The 22500-nt window shown below is 43.2% G+C and overlaps 1 protein-coding gene across 9 annotated transcripts in view; it reads left to right on the top strand.

Annotated features, from left to right (window-relative positions):
• NTF3 (neurotrophin 3) overlaps window positions 1-21827 on the top strand; it is a 96022-nt gene extending 74195 nt beyond the window's left edge. For 4 of the 9 annotated variants that reach the window (XM_087873320.1, XM_087873317.1, XM_087873319.1 and 1 more), the window contains exons 3-4: window positions 13111-13197; window positions 20863-21827. In XM_087873320.1, the coding sequence (XP_087729446.1) occupies window positions 20884-21645 (762 nt within the window). In that variant the 5' untranslated portion in view covers window positions 13111-13197; window positions 20863-20883 and the 3' untranslated portion in view covers window positions 21646-21827. Of the gene's footprint in view, window positions 1-13110; window positions 13198-18886; window positions 18993-20862 lie in introns of all 9 variants that reach the window. The other 5 variants (XM_087873316.1, XM_087873315.1, XM_087873313.1 and 2 more) reach the window with 2 other exon arrangements.
• The last annotated feature ends 673 nt before the right edge of the window (window positions 21828-22500 follow it).

Genomic DNA, 22500 nt, shown 5'->3' with positions numbered 1-22500 from the left:
CACTGTTAGGTGACTGCAGACTTTGGAAGATTTTTAAGGCAGCTCATCGGGGCATCCATCCAAATGTTGACTAGTCAGGACAAAGAGACCCATGGAGCTTTCAAGAAGAGGCTGTTGCCAAAGTTATATAACCCCAGGGAGCCCTAGTTTAACCCAGCAATTAAACTGTTTTTCAACATCCAAAGGATGACTAACTCTGATTGTTCTCCAAGAGAAATTAAGTCTGGATGGTCTCCCTCATTTATATTTATCAGTTTTCCAACCTTGGACGATGTGTGGACTTCAAGTCCCAGAATTCCACAGCCAACATGGACAGTGAATGGATGTTCTGGGAATTGAAGTTCACGTATCTGGGAAGGTTTGGAAATGCTGATTTTGATGTAGCAAGGCCCATGTTAGGGAATGGCTATTGCCTAACTGGATGAGTTGGCAATATACATAAACCAGCAATGCATGTTTGCAGTCAAAATGTAATGTATAGCTTTAAGACTGTAATGCTGTATTGCATCATACTGTATTCTGATTGGCTAACCTCTGTAGCCAACGTACTTAAGAGGAAGCTTGAATCATGGCTTATTTTTCTTATTACATTATTATTGCTACTTCTGCTCCTCTCTGCCTGTTCTCTCTGCATGATCACTGCTTGGTCATTGCTACTTGTTTTCTACTGTTTTACTGATAGTTTTACTGCTGTACTTATTCCTGTTTGCAACTACAAAAAGAACTGTTTTGTTGCATATGACTACAGCAACTGGTAAGAAGACTTTGTTCTTGGGATATCCCTGGATTGACAACTTAACTATCTGTATCTGCGTATGACCTGGATTGTTTATTGGACTTTGCTTTGCTTTTTCCTAAAAGTAAAAGAATATCACAACTCAGTGTGTCTGTATTGACAGTGCTTATTCACAATCACTCTCAGCCGTTTTCTTATGTGCACAACCTGGCTGGCCCCAGAGTGGGGTGGGAATGGAGATTTTGCAATATCCTTCCCCCAGGAGGGGAGGGAATGGAGATTTTGCAGTATCCTTCCCCTGCCACGCCCACCAAGCCATGCCCACAGAACCGGTAGGGAAAAAATTTGGATTTCACCCCTGACATAAGCATAAACAAAGGAAGTTGTTGGATTCAGTGATAGAAGAAACGGACACAGTTCTTCAGTAACAACAGCTCTTTAATAGTAGACCAGTACAACCCAACAACTGGCTTGTCTGGTAGTGTCCTCTTTTATAGAGGGCTGCCAGACAGCTTAGCCAATGAGATTCAAGTATTTTCTCACGTATTTGGAGGACCTGAGTGAAGCCTGCAGCTCACTTCCTTACTTCCTTATATGTTATATAACAGAAGTAACACAAATAAATGGGGACAGTAAGACAGGGATGGTAAGCACGCCGGTGCGCTTATCCATGCTCCCTTTATGGACCTCTTAAGAAGGGAGTGAGGTCCTTTAATTCCTGTGACATCCGTTTTAACCTTATTTTTCTCTGTGATCATTATTTATTTATTTGTTTCTTTGTCAAACATTTTATTTATTTATTTATTTTATTTATTTATTTGTTTCCATTTCTATACCACCCTTCTCCAAATAGGACTCAGGGCGGTGAACTGCCAGAGTAAAAAACAGAGCATACAAAATTTAAAAACAGTATTAAAATAATTAAATATTTTGGCCGTAAATTAAAACAACCCAATTTAAAATCAATTTAAAATTTAACTCAAGCCAGCCCAGCTAGTTGAAATAAATAGGTTTTCAGGGCCCGACGAAAAATCCGGAGGTCTGTTATTGTACGTAACTCTGGGGGAAGGTTGTTCCAGAGGGTGGGCGCCGTCACAGAGAAGGCTCTCCCCCTGGGGGTCGCCAGCCGACATTGTCTGGCGGATGGCACCCTGAGGAGGCCCACTCTGTGCGAGCGTACTGGCCGGTGGGAGGCTATTGGTGGCAGAAGGCGGTCTCGTAAGTACCCCAGCCCTAAACCATGGAGCGCTTTAAAGGTGGTCACCAACACCTTGAAGCGCACCCGGAAGACCACTGGGAGCCAGTGCAGCTCGCGCAGGAGAGGTGTCACATGGGAGCGCCTCGTCGCCCCCATAATCCCCCGCGCGGCCACGTTCTGGACCAGCTGGAGCCTCCGGGTGCACCCCAGGGGGAGCCCCATGTAGAGAGCGTTGCAGTAGTCCAGGCGGGAAGTGACTAGTGTACAAGATAGCAAGTATAAGTATGAACATAAGCATAAAAAAAGGAAGTAAATACAGATAAATGGGGGCAGTAAGACAGGGATGGTAGGCACTCTGGGGCGCTTATGCACGCCCCCTTTATGGACCTCTTAGGAATAGGGTGAGGTCCACAGTAGACAGTTTAAGGTTGAAGCTGTGGGAGTTTGAAGATGTAACAACAGAGTCAGGTCAAGCATTCCAGGCGTTGACCACTGTTGCTGAAGTCGTTTTTTCTGCAATCGAGTTTGAAGCGGTTTACTTTGAGTTTGTACTGATTGTTTGCCTGTGTAGTATTATGGTTAAAATGGAAGAAGTTGTTGATGGGCAAGATGTTGTAGCAGACAACTTTTTGTACTATGCTTAAATCGGACCACAGGCGGCGCAATTTCAGATTGTCCAAGCCCAAAATTTCAAGCCCTGGTGGCGTAGGGAATTCTATTGTGAGTAGAGGAATGGAGGACTCTTCTCGTGAAATACCTCTGAACCCGCTCAATCATGTTAATGTCCAAAATACAGTGTGGGTTCCAGACAAATGACTGTATTCAAAAATTGGTCTGGCAAAGGTTTTGTATGCCTTAGTTAGCAATACAATATTACCGGAGAAGAAACTTCGCAAAATTAGGTTAACAAATCTTAGTGCCTTTTCAGCAATGCTGTTAGAGCGAGCTCTGGGGCTTAGATCATTTGAGACGAGTACTCCTAAGTTATCTAGTACTAATCGTAGTTGTATGGCATATCCAAGACAGATGGATTATTTGGGAAGGAGATGGAGCCGAGTCCAGATTCTAGACTCCATGGAAACTCTCTGTGGGACTTTGGATCAGTTCCTCTCTCACTTGGCTGTTGTTGTAGGCTTGAAACAAGAGGAGAAGCTTGTGTGTGCTGCCTTCAGCTCCTGGAGGAAAGGTTGGATTTCAATCTAATAAATAAAGGAAGCAAGCAAGTCAGAAGACATGATGAAAACTCCTTTTAATTATAAGACACATGCACAGGCTTAACCATAATTTTAACTGGGAAACTGAGCATTTTAGACCAAGCCAAGTTTAAAAAAAATGCTAGAGAATTCCTGGAATACCAGCACTCAGACAAATCAATCATCAACGGGCACACAGAGATAAACAACATCTACATACCATTCAAAAGAGACAACGAAGAAGCCAAAAGGGAAGCATAAAGGCCACAATACTTCCTCATCAGCAATCAATAACCAGATGAGCAAAGGTTGACATTAGCTTAGCAATCAAGAAGCAAATGATATCCCAGTCAAGGAACTATTAACTCAGACAAACAAGGTAACAGTAAACAACAACCCAATCAAGTAACTACCAAGACCATTCCTATCAACATCGATAGGTCAAACCTCTAGCATATAGACAGAGAGCAATGCCCTTTCTTCCAGTCCTGATGATGTTACTTAGTTTGTTAATGAAATGTCTGCAAGGAAACAACCAAGCTCAGAAGAGCATCAAAGACCCGGCAAGCGAGTGTAATTGAAGTTTTGGTGACTGACAAACATGCTGGCCCTATGCACCCAGTGATATGTCCCTATGTTGTTACTGATGAAATACCTTCATAGAATAACAGAGCGGGAAGGGACCTTGGAGGTCATCTAGTCCAACCCGCCTACTTGATCAGGAGAGCCAATACCATTTCAGACAAATGGCTGTCCAGTTTCTTCTTGAAAGCCTACGGAGATGGAGCACCAGTGGTGGGATTCAGTCGGTTAGGGCCGGTTTGGACGAAATGGTTGTTAAATTGCTGGCTGGCCCCTCCCCTCCCCGCCCCTTCCAGGAGTCCCCACGTGCCCTGTTTTTGCTCCCAGGAGGCTGCAAGGAGGCCTACTAGGCCCAAAACAGGGCGTGGGGAGTGCGGCACCCTCCCACGGCCTGTTTTTGCTCCCAGGAGGCTGCAAGGAGGCCTACTAGGCCCAAAACGGGGCATGGGGAGTGCGGCCCCCTCCCACGGCCCGTTTTTGCTCCCAGGAGGCTGCAAGGAGGCCTATTAAGCTCAAAATGGGGTGCAGGGGGGCATGTCCCCCCGTGGCCCATTTTTGCTCCCAGGGGGGTTCAGGAATGCTGCCTGTCACACCTCCTGGCTACGCCCACCCAGCTGGTCATTAGGGCAGAGAACCGGTTGTTAAATTATTTGAATCCCACCACTGTGGAGCACCCACAACTTCTGAAGGCAAAGCCGTTCAACTGCTGGATTGTTCTCACCGTTAGGAAATTTTTCGAATAGTTTTAGGATAATCCAGATCATCTTTCCATTTCATTGCTGTTAGTTTCCTTTCTTTCCTTTACTCTGGAACGAAGCACATCTCCTTGCCGTTTCACTTGGACACTTCTACGGGAAGGAAATGTCTTACATGTGTCGACGTTTTCTGTTTTGATTCGCCTCATGGATTGAAATGGAAAATTCAGGAGGTTGAACCGAAGAATTTCTCCTCTGTTCTTAAAGTTCACATACGTGAATAAGAAATTGGGCTCGGTGGATCCTACGGACGACCAAAATCCAGGCAGAAGGACCATTTCTTCACTAATAAACAAAGCTTCAGAGTGGTTAACAAGGAGAGCTGTTTCTCTTCCCCCAGAAGTCCATGCCCAAAGATGCTGTTTTTAATGGCGTTGTCGCTCCAAAAGTTTTATTTATGACCGAAGAAAGAAATGGAAGGAATGCTAATTCAGCTGCAGATGACACAAAATTGGATCGGCGAGCTAAATTCCCTGGATAATAGAAATAAAATTATCTTAATGGTTTATAGAAACAGGCTGACAAGAACACAAATAAAATTTAATAGAGAAATGTGGCGTTCTTTACTTTGGAAACAGAAAACAAATGTAGAGGCATAGCTTGGTAATAATACTTGTGAAAAAAAAACACATCAGTTTCTTGCAAAACTGGACTGGAATGTAGCTAAAAAAAAAAGTCAGAAATTTCCAATTTATTTTATTTAGTGTTGCTTAAGCAGTCAACAGAATGCTGTGCTCAGTTCTGGGCAGTACAGCTCAAGGGAACAGACAACCTGCGAGGGATTTGGGAAAAGTGACTGAAAAGGAACAAGATTATAATTTGTATGAAGGGGTCGGCGTGGCAAGTCTTGAGAAAGGATGACCGGTGAAAGAAGCTCTTCAAATTCTTGGGGAAAGAAAAAACATGTGGAAGAAATATTTTTCTTCCCCCACCTTATTTCAGTGTGGACACAGAATTGTGGGTCAAAGTCACACAAAAATAGATTGCTTTTCTTTTCCTCTCTCTTTCCTTTCTCCTTTTTGTAGGTAGGTGACATGATTAGAAGTTAACAGTAACAGAGTTGGAAGGGAACTTGGAGGTCATCTAGTCCAACCCCCTGTTCACGCAGGAGACCTATACGAGGGATTCGAACCGCCGACCTTTCTGATCGACAAGCTCAGTGTCTTAGCCACTGAGCCACTTAGGTAGGATAGAAAGATTGGGACGTGGTGGCTCAGTGGCTAAGACGATCTTGTCAATCAGATCAGACTGAGCTTGTCGATCAGAAAGGTTGGCAGTTCAGTGGTTCGAATCCCTAGTGTCGCGTAACGGGGTGAGTTCCCATTACTTGTCCCAGCTTCTGCTAACCTAGCAGTTCGAAAGCACATAAAAAATGCAAGTAGAAAAATAGGGACCACCTTTGGTGGGAAGGTAACAGCGTTCCATGCACCTCTGGCATTGAGTCATGCCGGCCACATGACCACAGAGACGTCTTCGGACAGCGCTGGCTCTTTGGCTTTGAAACGGAGATTAGCACTGCCCCCTAGAGTCAGGAACAACTAGCACATATGTCCGAGGGGAACCTTTACCTTTAAGACTTTTATCCTGGTGGCCCAAACAAGGCTTTCTAATACTATGAAACAAACAAAGAAACAAAGAAAAGGCTGACAATTTTCAAGACCAATCTTCTCTTCCAAATTTTCAAATTCTTCAGTTCATGATCAACAAAAGGTATTTTAACACACCATCAGATCCAAATGGTAGATTTTGAAACAAGGAAAGGGACTTTTCCCCACCCCCACTACATCTGGTGAAAATAATTAAATTGGTAGGCAAATGGTATTTCAGTGGTCCCTCCTTTAATTTCTGTGACATCCGTTTTAACCTTATTTTTCTCTGTGATCATAATTTATTTGTTCGTTTGTCAAACATGTACAAGGTAGCAAGTATAAGTATGAACATAAGTGTGAAAAAAAGAAGTAAATACAGATAAATGGGGATAGTAAGACAGGGACGGTAGGCACACTGGTGTGCTTATGCACACCCCCTTTATGGACCTCTTAGGAATGGGGTGAGCTCCACGGAGGACAGTTTAAGGTTGAACCTGTGAGGGTTTGAGGATGTAACAATGGAGTTGGGTAGAGCATTCCAGGTGTTGACCACTCTGTTGCTGAAGTCGTATTTTCTGCAATAGAGTTTGGAGCGGTTTACCTTGAGTTTGTATCGATTGTTTGCCCATGTATTATTGAGGTTGAAGCAGAAGAAGTCATTGACAGGTAGGACATTGTAGCAGAAAATTTTGTGTACTATGCTTAGATCAGACCGCAGGCGGCGAAGTTCCAGATTGTCCAAGCCCAAAATTTCAAGCCTGGTGGCATAAGGGATTCTGTTGTTAGCAGAGGAGTGGAGTACTCTTCTTGTGAAATATCTCTGGACCCGCTCAATTGTGTTAATGTCCGATACACAGTGTGGATTCCAGGCAGATGAGCTGTATTCGAGAATTGGTCTGGCAAAGGTTTTGTATGCTCTAGTTAGCAGTACAATGTTACCGGAGAAGAAGCTTCGCAAGATAAGGTTAACAATTTGTTTGTTTGTTTGTTTGTTTGTTTGTTTGTTTGTTTGTTTGTTTGTTTATTTATTTATTTATTTATTTATTTATTTATTTATTTATTTATTCATTCATTTATTCATTCATTCATTCATTTATTTATTTATTTATTTATTTATTTATTTATTTATTTATTTATTTATTTATTTATATGCCGCCCTTTTCCGGAGACTCAGGGCAGCTTACAATGCTTTTTAAGCAATAGCCTTCATACTTTTGTATATACCTGCTTAGTAGGGCTTTTGCCCCCCACCCCAAGCGGTGTTCTTTTTTATACAAAGTCAGCTTATTGCCCCCACAATCCGGGTCCTCATTTTACCTACCTTCAAAAGGATGGAAGGCTGAGTCAACCTTGAGCCTGGTGAGATTTGAACTTGCAATAATTGCAGGCAGCTGGTGTTACTTAATAGTGCTTTAGTCTGCTGCACCACCAAGGCTCTCATCAATTCTTAATGCCTTTTTGGCAATGCTGTTCTAGTGAGCTCTGGGGCTTAGATCATTTGAGATGAGTACTCCTAGGTCAGGGGTCTGCAACCTTAAACACTCAAAGAGCCATTTGGACCCATTTCCCACAGAAAAGAAAACACCGGGAGCCACAAAACCTGGATGGGCATGGCAAACTCGATGTCACTCACTTCCACCAGTCACATGATCCCCCCCAGCTACGCCTACCCAGCCGGTCATTAGGGCAGAGAACTGGTTGTTAAAAAACACCAGGAACCACAAAACCCTTTTGACATCTCTCTCTTCCTCCCTCCCTCCCTCCTCCCACTCTCTCTCTTCCCCTCTCTCTGTATCTATGTCTCTCTCCCCCTCTCTCTGTCTCTGCCCTGGCCGCTTCTCCATCAACCGCCATCACCCTTACCTTCTCAGGCCAGACGAGGAGTGACTGGGAGGGGAGGGCGAGGGGCAGGGCCAGCCAGTGGTGGGATCACCTGACAGGGAGCCACAGCAGAGGGCCCAAAGAGCCACATACGGCTCCGGAGCTGCAGGTTGCTGACACCCGTCCGAGGTCCTTGACAGATGCCCATCTTGCTGTCAAGGACTGAATTAGATTTGGCTAACTTGACCTCACCAAATTCCAAAAGCTCTTCATTGTCACAGGAGCTGCTGGGGCTTAGCATTTTTGGAAAAAATTAATTCAAGTTGTAAATACGAGAGGGATATTTAAAAAAAAAAAAAATCTGAAGACTTTTGTGAAACTTCGTATTGTTTCTCAGATTAAAATAAAAGGCATATATGCAGAGTGAGTTTGTGGTACTGATAGCTTCTTACGAAGGAGCCTTTGCAGTTAGGATGTTTTGTCCAGAATTTGAGGACAATTTAAGGAAACTTTGTTGAAGTAAAATAGGACGTGCATATCTATCCTTCTATGATTTGCTTTGCTCTGTTATTACAGGTAGTTCTCAGCTTGCAACAGTTCATTTAGTGACCGTTGAAAGTTACAACGGCACTGAGAAAACTGACTTATGACCGTTTCTCACGGTCCTTTGCAGCATCCCCATGATCATGGGATCAAAATTCAAACCCTTGGCAACTGACTCATATTTATGACCGCTGCCGTGTCCCAAGGTCGTGTGACCCCCCCTTTTGTGACCTTCTGACAAGCAAAGTCAACGGGGAAGGCATGTGACTAATTTAACAACCTTCCTTCAAGTGAAAGTGGTTCACTTAACAAAGCAAGAAAAGCCATAAAATGGGACAAAACTCACTTAGCAAATTTCTTCCTAATAACTATCTCCTGTCACTTAGGACTATAACCTTGTTGCTTGTATCTTTACGATTTATATTGCTTTATTTGTTCCCTAGTATAATTTGATTGCTTATTAGTAACTTATGACTATTATTAAGTGTTGTATCTTATGATTCTTAATGAATGCATTTTTTTTTTCTTTTACGTAAACTGAGAGCATATCAGTGGTGGGTTTCAAAATTTTTTACTACCGGTTCTGTAGGCATGGCTTGGTGGACGTGGCAGGGGAAGGATACTGTAAAATCTCCATTCCCTCCCCAATCCAGGGGAAGGTTATTGCAAAATCCCCATTTCCTCCCAATCAGCTGGGACTCGGGAGGCAGAGAATAGATGGGGGCGGGGCCAGTCAGAATTTTTACTACTGGTTCTCCGAACTATTCAAAATCTCTGCTACCGGTTCTCCAGAACTGGTCAGAACCTGCTGAAACCCACCTCTGGAGCATATGCACCAAAGACAAATTCCTTGTGTGTCCAATGACACTTGGCCAATAAAGAATTTTATTCTATTCTTACTTAGCAACATAAATCCTGGGCTCAATTGTGGTTGTAAGTTGAGGACTACCTGTATTTCTCTAAATATTTTTTTTTTTAAAAAAAGAAAGAAAGAATGTGGGAATTTAGTTCCGAGTATGTTTTTTTTTAAAAAAATAAATTCCACTGATGTTGGATTTATTTACTCCCTCATCAGAAAGGTTAATTTAACTTAATTTGTTGACAATTGTGCTAGACTTTTCTCCGTAGTTGTATCTGTTAAATAGTCAGTTGACTGACCAACAATTAAGCAGCCACAAGTTTTCATTCTGCATCTAAACAAACCCCCAAAACCTCTTGATGCATCTCACTTTAGTTAAGATGGTTACAATAGCAAATTATGGGGCATATTTAAATCTGAGATGGGCAAGTAAGATGAGTTAAATAGCCCCTTCAAAACCTACCTTGAAGTATGGGTTTTTACATTTTCTCAATCTATTTCTGTAATTCATATCTGGACGGGAAATATGAAACACAGTTATATATATATATATATATATATATATTCTGAGGTTTTCGCGGGTATTTGTATGTAGGTCTTTGGTTATTCGGGTTTTCTCCCGCGTAAAATTGGAAGTGTCTTGGCAACGTTTCGACGAAGTCTCATTCGTCATCTTCAGGCTGGTGTTTTCGGCTTCGTGCTTCTAGGAGCAATGTGAGATCACAGCTGTTTTTTCCACTAGCAGTTAAAAGGAAGAAACAGCTGCGATCTCACATTGCTCCTAGAAGCACGAAGCCGAAAACACCAGCCTGAAGATGACAAATGAGACTTCGTCGAAACGTCGCCAAGACACTTCCAATTTTACATGGTAGTTCTCAACTAACAATTCCTGGAAAGTGTACTACGGTTCAGATATTGGTATCAATGACTATGATGACTTTCTCCCTCATGCTGAGCCTGGAACTTGACTAAATCATCATCATCATCATCTTTTAACCACCCCATAAATCCCTTGCGGGGTGGAATCTGGGCAACTGAATGGAGCTAGCAGAGTGTTTGAATGGCCGGATGCCCTTCCTGTCACCGAGGCGGAGTTTTGTTCAGCAGAGATATATTCCCATTATGCCCAGAGAGAGAAATACCTGCTTCTACCTAAGATCGAACTCACAGCCTCTTAATTGTGAGGCGAGAGCTCCACCTCTAGGCTACCGCACTACTCCTGGAACCTGACTAAATTGATTAGATTAATTAACCAAAAAAAATTAACCAGTAAAAATTCTGACTGACCCCGCCCACCATCTATTCTCTGCCTCCCAAATCCCAGTTGATTGGGAGGAAATGAGGATTTTGCAGTAATCTTCCCCTGGAGTGGGGTGGGAATGGAGATTTTGCAATATCCTTCCCCCAGGAGTGGGGAGGGAATGAAGATTTTGCAGTATCCTTCCCCTGCCATGCCCACCAAGCACACCACACCCACCAAGCCACGCCCACAGAACCGGTAGTAAAAAAATTTGGATTTCACCACTGCCCCATATGTTATAATACTCCCGATTCTTCCTTCCCTTTAATTGCCAATGTTAATCTATTCATTTCTGCACATTCTGATATTTTCTTAATTACCTCTCCCTCTGTAGGGATTTTTTTCCGCTTTCCAATTTTGTGCAAATACATTTCTCGCTGCAGTTATTACATGGATCCATTTTCTTTACTAAATTTCTCAGGTAAAATACAGTACCCAACAAAAACATCTCTGGTTTTAAATCAATAGGTTGCTGAGTCATTTTCTCTAGCCATATCCGAATTTTTGCCCAATAGTTTCTCGCTTCTGCACATGTCCACCACATATGGTAATACGATCCCGGTGCCTGGTGGCATTTCCAACATTTAGTCGGTTGATTTGGATTCTGAGAGGTTCATAGGCTGGTTGTAGGTCAAGATGTCGTTTGATGGGATTGCTTGTGGAAGGCTGGGTAACATCTTCAGCGGAGTTTAGGGGATGTCGGTGTTCTTCTGTTTATAACTGATTCACCAGTTGCGTCCCTTTCTGGATCGGGATTCCCTACGCACAGTCACTCAGGCACTCATCACTTCCCGCCTGGACTACTGCAATGCTATCTACATGGGGCTTCCCTTGAGGAGAACCCGGAGGCTCCAACTGGTGCAGAATGCGGCCGCGTGGGGGATTATGGGAGTGAGGGGCCGCTCCCATGTGACACCTCTCCTGCGCGAGCTGCATTGGCTTCCAGTGGTCTTCCGGGTGCGCTTCAAGGTGTTGGTCACCACCTTTAAAGCGCTCCATGGCATGGGACCTGGGTATTTGCGGGACCGCCTCCTGCCGCCAATAGCCTCCCACCGACCAGTACGCTCCCACAGAGAGGGACTCCTCAGGGTCCCGTCAGCCAGGCAGTGTCGGCTGGCGACCCCCAGGGGGAGGGCCTTCTCTGTGGCAGCTCCTGCCCTCTGGAACGATTTGCCCCTGGAGATACGAAGGATATCGGATCTCCGGGTTTTTCGCGGTGCCCTAAAAACTTTTCTTTTCCATCAAGCGGGCTGGCGTGAAACCCCCTCCCCTTTTTAGTTTTTAGCTTTTTAAATTGTCAAAGGGCTTTTAGTTTCAATGTTTTAAATTTTTGGGCCACAGTTATTTAATTCTTTTAATAATTTTAAATTTTGTATCGATATGTGTTTTAGTCTGGCTGTGCACCGCCCTGAGTCCACTTGGAGAAGGGTGGGATATAAATTGAATAAAATAAATAAATAAATAAATAAATAAATAAATAAATAAATAAATAAATAAATAAGTAAGTAAGGGCTTCAGGTATGGGTGAGTCAAGTGAGGGTCTTGTGATGGATCAGGTGTGAGTCATCCGTGAGTCTTGTGATGGGCCTTGTGATAGAGAGATTATATCAGGTCTGGATCATCTTCAGGCCTGCTGAAGATATTTTCTAGTTGGTAACGAAATGTGTGGAAGCCAAACCACAAGTTCGGAGAACGAACCTTCAACCTCATCTTACCCCTGAGCTACAGATATTCGCCACTATTGCAAAGCTACACGGGCATGCAATGCTTAAACTTGATTAGGAAGTATTGTCCCTCCCACAATTAAATAGGGAGATGGGGATTAGTCTTGAATCATTAAGAGTTAGGCCAAGGTTGAACAGCCCAGATTTCTCCAGGAATCACCATCCACAAGCACTCGATGAGATGTCTCCATTTTCTTTAGTCCCAAAGCCATTTCAGCGCTGGGAGATCTCTTTCACATTACAGGTAGTCCTCGAAGTACGACCACAACGGAGCCCCAAATTTCTGTTGCTAAGTGAGACAATTTCCCCGTTTTATGATCTTTCTTGTCACAGTTGTTAAGTCAATTGTTGCAGCTGTTAAGTTAGTAACACTTAACACGGTTGTTAAGTGAAGCTGGCTTCCTCTATTGATTTTGCTTGGTCACAAAAGGGGACCGCGGGACACAGCAACCGTCATAAATACGAGTCAGTTAGTTAGTTTAGCTTATTGATTAACCCACATAGGCCACATCGAAATATAAATATGAGTCAGTTTCTAGGCATCTGGATTTTGATGACGTAACCCTGGAGATACTGCAATGGTCAGAAGTGTGAAAAATGACCCATAAGTTATTTTTTTTCCAGCGCCGTTGTAACTTCAAACAGTCACTCAATGAATGACTGTAACTCGAGGACCGACTGAAGGTAGTGTAGCAACTTCACAGTGTCCTTTTTCCATCCCTGGAAATCAGACCACCCCCAAACCAAGATTTCAGTCTAGGTGATACTCTTTCTTTCTTTTTCTTTTTCTTTTCTTCTTTGATTTAAAAGGTGAAGCCAAGACCAGAAACCTTCCGTCATCCTTACAAGGTGGTGCTGTGGAGAGCAGATCAAAGTTCTGGAAGTTTGTAGAAAGAGGTGAGGAGCTATCTTGCTTGGGAAGGGAGAAAAAAACAGAGCCAGGAGCTGCAGGAAGAGAGATAGAGATATGAGCTCAGTAGATCCGAGGAGTAAACGAGGAGTAAATGAGGAGAATCCAACAGGAAAAGGGATCAGAACTGATTTTGGAAGCTAACTGAAGATGGCATTTGAGGTCGTTTAGAAAGGAATCGGATGGTGTGAACATTCTATTTCTACCGTGTTTCCCCGAAAATAAGACCCTATCTTATATTTTCTTGAACCCTGAAATAAGCGCTTGGCCTTATTGCCATGCACTCAAAAGCCCAACTGGGCTTATTATCAGGGTGTCTTATTTTGGGGGAAACAGGGTAGCAATTTATTTAGCACCTATTTTGGCAAGGAATGAGCTTGAAGCCAGCTCCTGATAGCCCATTAGCTTTTCTCGTTGCGTTTGTCTCCTCCTAGACAACTAAAGAGGTGTGTGTTTGTGTTTTTCTCAACTCACACACACACAAACACAAGCACGCACTATGCTGCATCCATCTGGGGCAAAAAGCGAAGAGCAAAGAGAGAAAAATCTCTCGCCTCTTCAAAACTGGCTAATGTGGGGATGCATGTAGAAAGGGTCAGAACTGATTTTGGAAGCTAACTGAAGATGGCATTTGAGGGTTTATTTAGAAGGGAATCGGCTGGTGTGAAAAATCACACATACTGTAACAACTGGTTCGCCCAGCACTGGAAATCTGAACGTGCGCACCATCCGTGCACATTGTGCGGCATCACAAAACACAGCAATTTGCTCACATGTGCCATCCGCGCATGCATGCAGTGTCAAAAACACAGCAATATAGGACGAGATTGTGCCCGGATGGCAATGACCGGTTCGTGTGAACCGGTCCAAACCGGCAGAAGCCCACCACTGCATCTGGGGATAAAAACGAAAAGCGAAGAGAGAAAAATCTTTCTCCTCTTCAAAACCGGCTTAATGTGGTGATGAGTTTAGAAAGGAATACCTAAAATATAAACAAAAACAGCGTACTTAATGGGCCAGGAGTTTTGCAAACAAGCGAGCGCTTGGAGAACCCGTTAAATTTTCCGTGAACCCGTGATCTTCAAAATGTTCTGGTTCTCATCAGGACAACTATTTCATCCGTGGAAAATGCTGCGGTCGCGAAGGCTTTTTCGTCTTAGGCGTCTTAATCCGTCTGAAATGCTAATTATCTCACTTAAAAGAAAGTGTCAGAACTGACCACTGGTGCTAGGGCTGTGGCATTCACCGCAGACTTAGCTACTTGTAGAAGGCAAAGGATTGTAGGAGGGGAACACAATCCAGAAATTGGGTGATGTGGCAGGAATGTTCCTGCATTAGAAAGCCGATGGGAGAGTGCAGAGCTGAGCTTTTTTCCCGTGGGAAAAACAAAATAGAAATTCCTACATCTTCAGGACAAATCACACAGCCTTGATGCTAGGAGTCCTTCATAAGGAAGGGACATTTTTTTTCCCCTGGCTTGTGGTTAAATTAATTTAGTTGAGAATTGACAGCATGAAATAAGTTTTTCAGCATGAAAAACTATGACTCAAATTTACCGGCCTGCAGATCTGACGTTGGATTTGAGAACTGAATGGCCAGGGACTTTTAAAAACAGTCCTAACAGCAAAACTGTTCATCAGAGAAATAACAACTAGAACTGTTTTGGTTACACAACTAATTCCGGTCATCGGGCAGTCCTATTTTTAGCTGCTTTGTGAAAGCTGGGTTGCTGTTTACAAACAAGTTACTCTAATTTGATGACTTGCTACTACTTTTAAATCTAGAGACACGCTGTGAAATACCCCTGGTATCTAAATAAGACACATTTCTATTCTTACAGAACAATAAAATATTTTATGACAAATGAAGTACCGTTATATTTTCTTAAAGCGTCATTTGTTTGTTAAAAGACAAAAAAAATCACGTCTAGACAAAATATAGAGTGTATTGTTGTTGTTGTTTTTTACCATAAAAGGCAATCTGCGGAGTGATAGGATTTGACTTATTCTCGTGTCGGGGGTGGTATTATGGAAAGCTAGGTTTTCTCTTCCAAATCTAGCTAACGTTTTATTGTGCGATGTATACTTTGAGTGGGTAGGTGCGGGTGCGGGGACGGGACTTATTTATTCAGACCAAGAATCTGCAAGAATGAGATGTTGCCTGAATCATTTCACGTCGCTTGTACCAATAAAGGAGAATATTTGTAGCTCGGGGTTGAAATGAGGGACCCATTGGGACACTCTGAGCTTGGGGTGCTTTCCTTGAATACGTTTCATTACACAAACTAGGGAATATCAGAATAACAGAATAATAGAATCGGAAGGGACATTCAAGATATAGTCTAGTCCAATCCCCTAATCAAACAGGAGAGTCCATACCATTTCAGACAAATGGATGTCCGAGCTCTTCTTAAAAACTTCCAATGATGGAGCACCCATAACTTCTGAAGGCAAACCATTTCACTGGTTAATTGTTCTAACTGTCAGGAAATTTCTCCTTAGTTCTATGTTGTCTTCCAGGTGGTCTTCCAGGTGCGATTCAAGGTGTTGGTTGCCACCTTTAAAGCGCTCCATGGCATGGGACCTGGGTATCTACGAGACCGCCTTCTGCCACTGATAGCCTCCCATCGACCGGTATGCTCCCACAGAGAGGGGCTCCTCCGGGTGCCGTCAGCTAGACAATGTCGGCTGACGACCCTCAGGGGGAGACCATTCTCTGTGGGGGCCCCTACCCTCTGGAATGAGCTGCCCCCGGAGATTCATAGGATTTCTGACCTGCGCACCTTTTGTCGCACCCTAAAAACATTATTATTCCAACAAGCAGGGCTGGCCTAAATAATAATAATATTTTTACTATTTTAATTGGGTTGTTTTATTAGAATTTTCGGCCAATTGATTTAATTGTTTTAAATTGTTTTTTAAAATTTTTATACTGTCATGGTTTTATTTCTGGCTGTACACCGCCCTGAGCCCTTCAGGAGAAGGGCGGTATAGAAATTTAATAAAATAAAATAAAATAAAATAAATAAACAAATAGGTTGCTTCTCTCCTTGGTTAATTTTCAACCATTGTTTCTTGTCCTGCTCTGGAAAATAGGTAGACTCCCTCTTCTTTGTGGCAGCCTCTCAAATATTGGGACATTGCTATCATGTCACCCCTAGTCCTTCTTACTGGTATGACTGGATTAGACATACCCAGTTCCTGCAACGGTTCTTCATATGTATTCGCCTCCAGCCCCCCTAATCATTTTTGTTACTCTTCTCTACACTCTTTCCAGAATCTCAACATCTTTTGGGTTACTTTCGAGCTTGCATTTTTAAAAATTGTGTTATAGAGTATTATAAAATACAAAAAAAAAAAAAAAAAAAAACCCCAATCCAAAAGTAAATAGAAGAGCAGTGAGGGGGAAAGGGGGAAGGGAGAAGAGAAGTGAGGAAAGATAAGAAAAAAAAAAGAAGAGAAAAAGAAGCATTGGCTTCCGACTCTCTCTGTTACAGTAAAATAAGGCATTGACATCAAATCACAACTTTTTGCTTTTTCATAATCGTGTGAACAAGCCTGTCAGAGTGTTTATCGCGTGGCTACTATTTTCAGACCACCCAGGACACAGAGGTAGTAGATGGCTTCTTAAAGGGCAATATCCCTGCTGACTCATTCTCAGTCTTAAAGGGGCTGGTCAGCTTTAAATCTTCATTACCCTGACACTTTTGACCCCCTCTCAGAGGTGAAATGCTTCCGGTTCGGACCGGATCGCCCAATCCGGTAACAATGGAGGCGGGTGGTTCAGAGAACTGGTAGCAAAAATCCGTGCCCCCACCCCCTATGCCCAGCTGAGCCGCGCAATCATCAGAGGCTTTTTTTTAAAAAAAATTTTAAAGCATTTTTTCTACAACCTCTTCGGCCGAAAAAATGCTTTTAAAAGTAAAAAAAAAAAAGCTTCTGATGATCGCGCGGCTCAGCTGGGATCGTCAAAGGCTTTTAAAAGCATTTTTTCTACAACCTCTGAAGAGGTTGTAGAAAAAATGCTTTTAAAAGCCTCTGACGATCCAAGCTGAGCTGCCTTCGCCGAAGAGATTGTATTAAAAATGGTTTTAAAAGTTAAAAAAAAAATTGGTCATGTCCACCCAGTCACATTACCCCCCACCAAGCCACGCCCACAGAACCGGTAGTAACAAATTTTAGATTTCACCACTGCCCCCTCTTCTTTGTGGCAGCCCCTCAAATATTGGAACAGTGCTATCATATCGCTCCTAGTCCTTCTTTTCACTAGACTAGACGTATTCAATTTCTGCAACCGTTTTTCAAATGTTTTAGCTTCCAGCCACCTAACCATCTTCATTGCTCTTTTCTGCACATATCACCATTGTTGCCATCATGCATATCAACGCATATCATCAGTGCTGGCGTCATGCCTCACCACCAGCACTGATGATATTGCCTAGTTGGGTAATGAAACGTTTGCAAGAAAACAAGCAAGCTCAGAGAGCACCAAGGATCCTTCGTGCCTCTTGTTCATAACCTTTAGGACAAGGTTGGGCAAACTCCACTTGTACAATCTATGGATTACTGTTATTATTATTATTTTTGCTTGCATATCCAAGGCAACCAATGTGTTTTAAATTTGTATGTGCAAGAGCATTTGTGGCATCGCTACAGGCGATTTGAATAACACATGATATTTTCTGAAATAGTGTGGAATTGGGATCATAGAAACACCCAGGAGCATAGAAGAGTTCAGAGGCAGATGCATAAATAAATGTCTTAAACGTATTTATTCATATAATAAATCATATTAACTATGTACAAAAGAGATCAAGTCTCATGAGGAATAAACATGAAAAGAGGTCGATGGATCGAAACCATCCTCTGCTACCATTCTGTGGAATTGGGATCGTAGAAACAGCCAGGAGCATAGAAGAGTTCAGAGGCAGATGCATAAATAAATATCTTAAACATATTTATTCATATGATAAAGCATATTAACTATGTACAACAGAGATCAAGTCTCATGAGGAACAAACATGAAAAGAGAGAGATGGAGAGAGCAAGTTGGAAAAGGTTGGAGGGGGTTTTATACTCAGGGTAAGCCCCTCCTTTCCACATAGGGATGGAGACACTCTCTGCCTCCACTGGTGTCTACATGACACATGTGCCAATGGCTTGCAAATACTTGACAAATACTTTCAAATTCTCTGAATTAAACCAAGTTAAGTCATCTAGAGTGTGCTGTCCACATTATGTCTGGACCATTTGAGAATCACGCCAAAAGCTTAAGTATCTTTGTAAAATTCCTACAACTAGTCCGTTTTGGCTGTTCTACCCAATTGAGGATTGCGGTTTATTTTCCGCCTATGTTTGATCTATTGCTAATCATATAAGTGTGTATATAATTGCATCCTGAAATGGTATAATTAAGTTATATGTTTCCCATTCTGGTTTACTGCCTTCATTGGTGGGATTGGGTTAGGATGGGAGGAGCTGCAGGCTAATGAGACCAAGTCATGCATTGAGCATTCCCAAACAGCACAGAAAATGTCAAGGAAGATCTTGGGAAGTGTGGTTTTCAGTCGTGGTTATGTGTGCCTTGTGTAATCTAGTGTCGGTTGCAGTTTTCCAATCCATTCACACATTAATGCTTCTCACTTTCCCTCCACCAAATTCCCTTCCGGATTGTAAGGTCTGAGTAGAAATCAAGCACGGATAATCTAAAGCAGGGATCTGCAAACTTGGCAACTTTAAGACACTTGTGGACTTCAACTCCCAGAATTCCCCAGCCAGCCATGGTAACTCGATTTCAATCAGATGTTTTACAGGATCCCTTGTGATAGTTGGGCTTGCTAAGAGTTGACACTGACATGTCGACACTGAATGAAATCAAAGGAGTGTCGTGGATCAGTGGTTAAAGATACTGAGCTTGTCAGCTGGAAAGCTGACAAGCTTGGGTTTGAGACCCGAGGGTCGCACGACGGGATGAGCTCCTGTTCCTTGCTCCAGCTCCTGCCCAACCTATCAGTTCATGTAGGTCATGAACTGCATCAAAAGCATGTAAATCAGGGGTGGGTTCTACTTACCTTTACTACCGGTTCGCATCGCGCCCATGCGTGTGTGCTCGCTTCACATGCGCAGATCACCTATGATGACATCCGAGTCAGTGGGTGGAGCCTCCCTCCGGTTTTACTACAAGTTCTTGCGAATCGGTCCAAACCGGAGGCAACCCACCACTGGTGTAAATGCAAGTAGATAAATAGTTACCACTTTGATGGGAGGGTAGCAGCGTTCTGTGCACCTTGGCCTACACTCATACTAGCCACATGACTATAGAAATATCTTTAGACAATGCTGGCTCCCTTCGCTAAGAAACAGAGATGGGCACACCCACCCACCCCCAGAATTGGATACAACTGGACAGGAGAAACCTTTACCTTTACTTTAAGAGTTGACACTGATATGATGACACCTAATGAAATCATGATATCATTTTGAAAAAGATGGATAACTGTGACACAAAGGCTACTATCATTTGGTAAATTGGCAGCTACCGTATTTTTCGGAGTATAAGATGCACCGGAGTATAAGACGCACCTACCTTTTTTGGTGAGGAAAAGACGAAAAAGAAATCTGCCTCTGAGCAATTTTGCCTCATTGCAGCAAACAACAAACAGCCTGCTTTACTTTCAGTTTCATTTTCAGCATAGTTTGATTAGCACAAGAAAAAAAAAATCTGCTCCAGCAATTTACCTCTTTGCAGCAAGCAGCAGAGCCCTGCACAAAACAGCTGAGAGCTAATCAGCTGAGAGTCGGGAGGCCGATCCAATCAACTTGTGCTAATTAGCCTGTGCTTAAGCTGAAAGGAGCTGTTTTTTTCTTGCTGTTGGCTTGCAAGGAGGTAACTGCTGCGAGGCAGAGGCCAAAGGGTGGGGGCCAGTGGATGGGCGGGGCTACATTCGGTGTATAAGACGCACCTAAATTTTCTCCCCCTTTTAGGGGGGGAAAAAGGTGTATCTTATACTCTGAAAAATACGGTAGTTAAAACAACCCAATCAAAGTGTATGAATATCCTGGAGGATAGTATTGAGTGGAGTCCTCAAGAGCTCCCTTTTTGGTTCCATGCTATTCCAAATTTTTAAATGACCCAAAGGATGGAATGTAAGGGACGCTCATTAAATAGCCATCGCACTTAGACTTACATCCCACTTCACAGTGCTTTACAGCCCTCTCTAAACAGTTTACAGAGTCAGCCTCTTGCACCCCAATCCGGCTCCTCATTTTACCCACCTCAGAAGGATGGAAGGTTGAGTCAACCTTGAGCCTGGTGAGATTCGAACTGCCAAATTGCAGTCAACCGGCAGTCAGCAGAAGTAGCCCTGTACTACTGCACTCTAACCACTGCGCCACTGCGGCTGATGCACAGATAACATGGACAACAGTCACAGGATAAAGTGACCATATCAGGTTTGAATGTTGGGTGAGCTCCAGCAGGAACTCGCTCATCTGTGACAAGAGTTAGACAGCTTCACATGAGTATATCGCACACCTTGCTATGTGCCTTGTGGTTTTTCTACTGAGAAATAACATTTTTAAAAAGTTTAGAGACACTGGGTGGATTCGGGGTGTAAGCTCATGTGATTAAGTTGCCTCTCCATTCTTTTTCAGACCTTACATGTGAATAAGGTGATGTCCATCTTGTTTTCTGTGACCTTTCTGGCTTTTCTCTGTGGCATCCAGTCGACCAGCATGGACCAAGGGAGTTTATCAGAAGATTCCATGAATTCTTTCCTTAAAACACTGATTCAAGCTGGCATTTGGAAAAACAAGATCCCCAAACAGACGGCCAGAACTAAGGACGGCGTGCCAACCACAGTGAAGAAAAGCGAGGTGGAACCAGAGTTGACTACCAGCCAAGATATTAGATTGGGTTTCCAGCCCGTCGTTTCGTTGGATGCTGAATTACTGAGGCAGCAGAGACGGTTCAGTTCTCCCCGGGTCCTCCTGAGTGAAAATACCCCCCTGGAACCCCCTCCCTTGTATCTGATGGAGGAGCCCATGGCGCTGAACCGAACGTCTCGCCGGAAGAGGTATACCGAAGGGAAAACCCACCGCGGGGAATATTCCGTGTGCGACAGCGAGAGCCGATGGGTCACGGACAAAACATCCGCGGTGGACATCCGAGGACACCAGGTGACTGTCCTGGGTGAAATCCGAATGGGCCCATCTCCGGTCAAACAATATTTTTACGAAACGAGGTGTAAGCAAGCTAAGCCTGCCAAAAGCGGTTGCCGCGGTATCGATGACAAGCACTGGAATTCCCAGTGCAAAACCTCACAAACATTTGTGCGGGCATTGACTTCGGAAAACAGTAAGCTTGTAGCCTGGCGATGGATCAGAATAGACACTTCGTGTGTGTGCGCCTTGTCCAGGAAAATCGGGCGAACATAGGTTCATTTTTCTCTCTGCCATATAAGTTATTATGACTAAATTATATGATATGCATGTAGCATATAAAGGTTTCTATTGTTTATATATTATAAGTGGTCCTTATTTATTAAAGTCCAGCCAAGTACTATCTCTCTCGTGATAAAAGAACAGTAAAGAATGGATGTATACCAGTGGCAACATCATTTCTCATTTCTGTTTGTGATTTCAGCTCCTCCACAGCATTCCATAAACTACTTAACAAAACTTTTAGGAAATATCTGTATTTTTACACTCGAGATGTTCATTCGGGTGACCATTAAGTCAGAGGTTTAAAAGAGGATGAGGATATCCATTCGGTCATGTCTGATACGACTTTTTTTTAAAAAAATTTGATTTATATGCCGCCCTTCTCCGGAGATTCAGGGCGGCTTGCAATGCGCTAAGCAATAGCCTTCATTCTTTTGTATGTTTATACAAAGTCAGTTTATTGCCCCCACAATCTGGGTCCTCAATTTACCTACCTTAGAAAGGATGGAAGGCTGAGTCAACCTTGAGCCTGGCGAGATTCAAACCTGCAGTAATTGCAGGCAGCTGGTCTTAATAACAGGGTGCTTTAGACCACTGTACTACCAAGGCTCTTGGTGGTGATTTTATGGGCGAGGTCTATCCACATCTTCTGATCTTGCACTACTTGTGTTAAAAGACATGGGGTCAAATGTAAAAAAGATGTGGAGACTTTAGAAAGAGTGCAGAGAGCAGCAACAAAGATGATGAGGGGACTGGAGGCTAAAACATATGAAGAACAGTTGCAGGAACTGGGTATGTCTAGTTTAATGAAAAGAAGGACCAGGGGAGACATGATAGCAGTCTTCCAAT

The sequence above is a fragment of the Pantherophis guttatus genome, chromosome 7 (genome assembly GCF_059756535.1).
Source record: "Pantherophis guttatus breed Tessera chromosome 7, ASM5975653v1, whole genome shotgun sequence".
Classification (NCBI taxonomy): Eukaryota; Metazoa; Chordata; class Lepidosauria; order Squamata; family Colubridae; genus Pantherophis; species Pantherophis guttatus.
The sequence above is the reverse complement of the archived record's forward strand: the minus strand, read 5'-3'. Positions and strand labels throughout refer to the sequence as shown.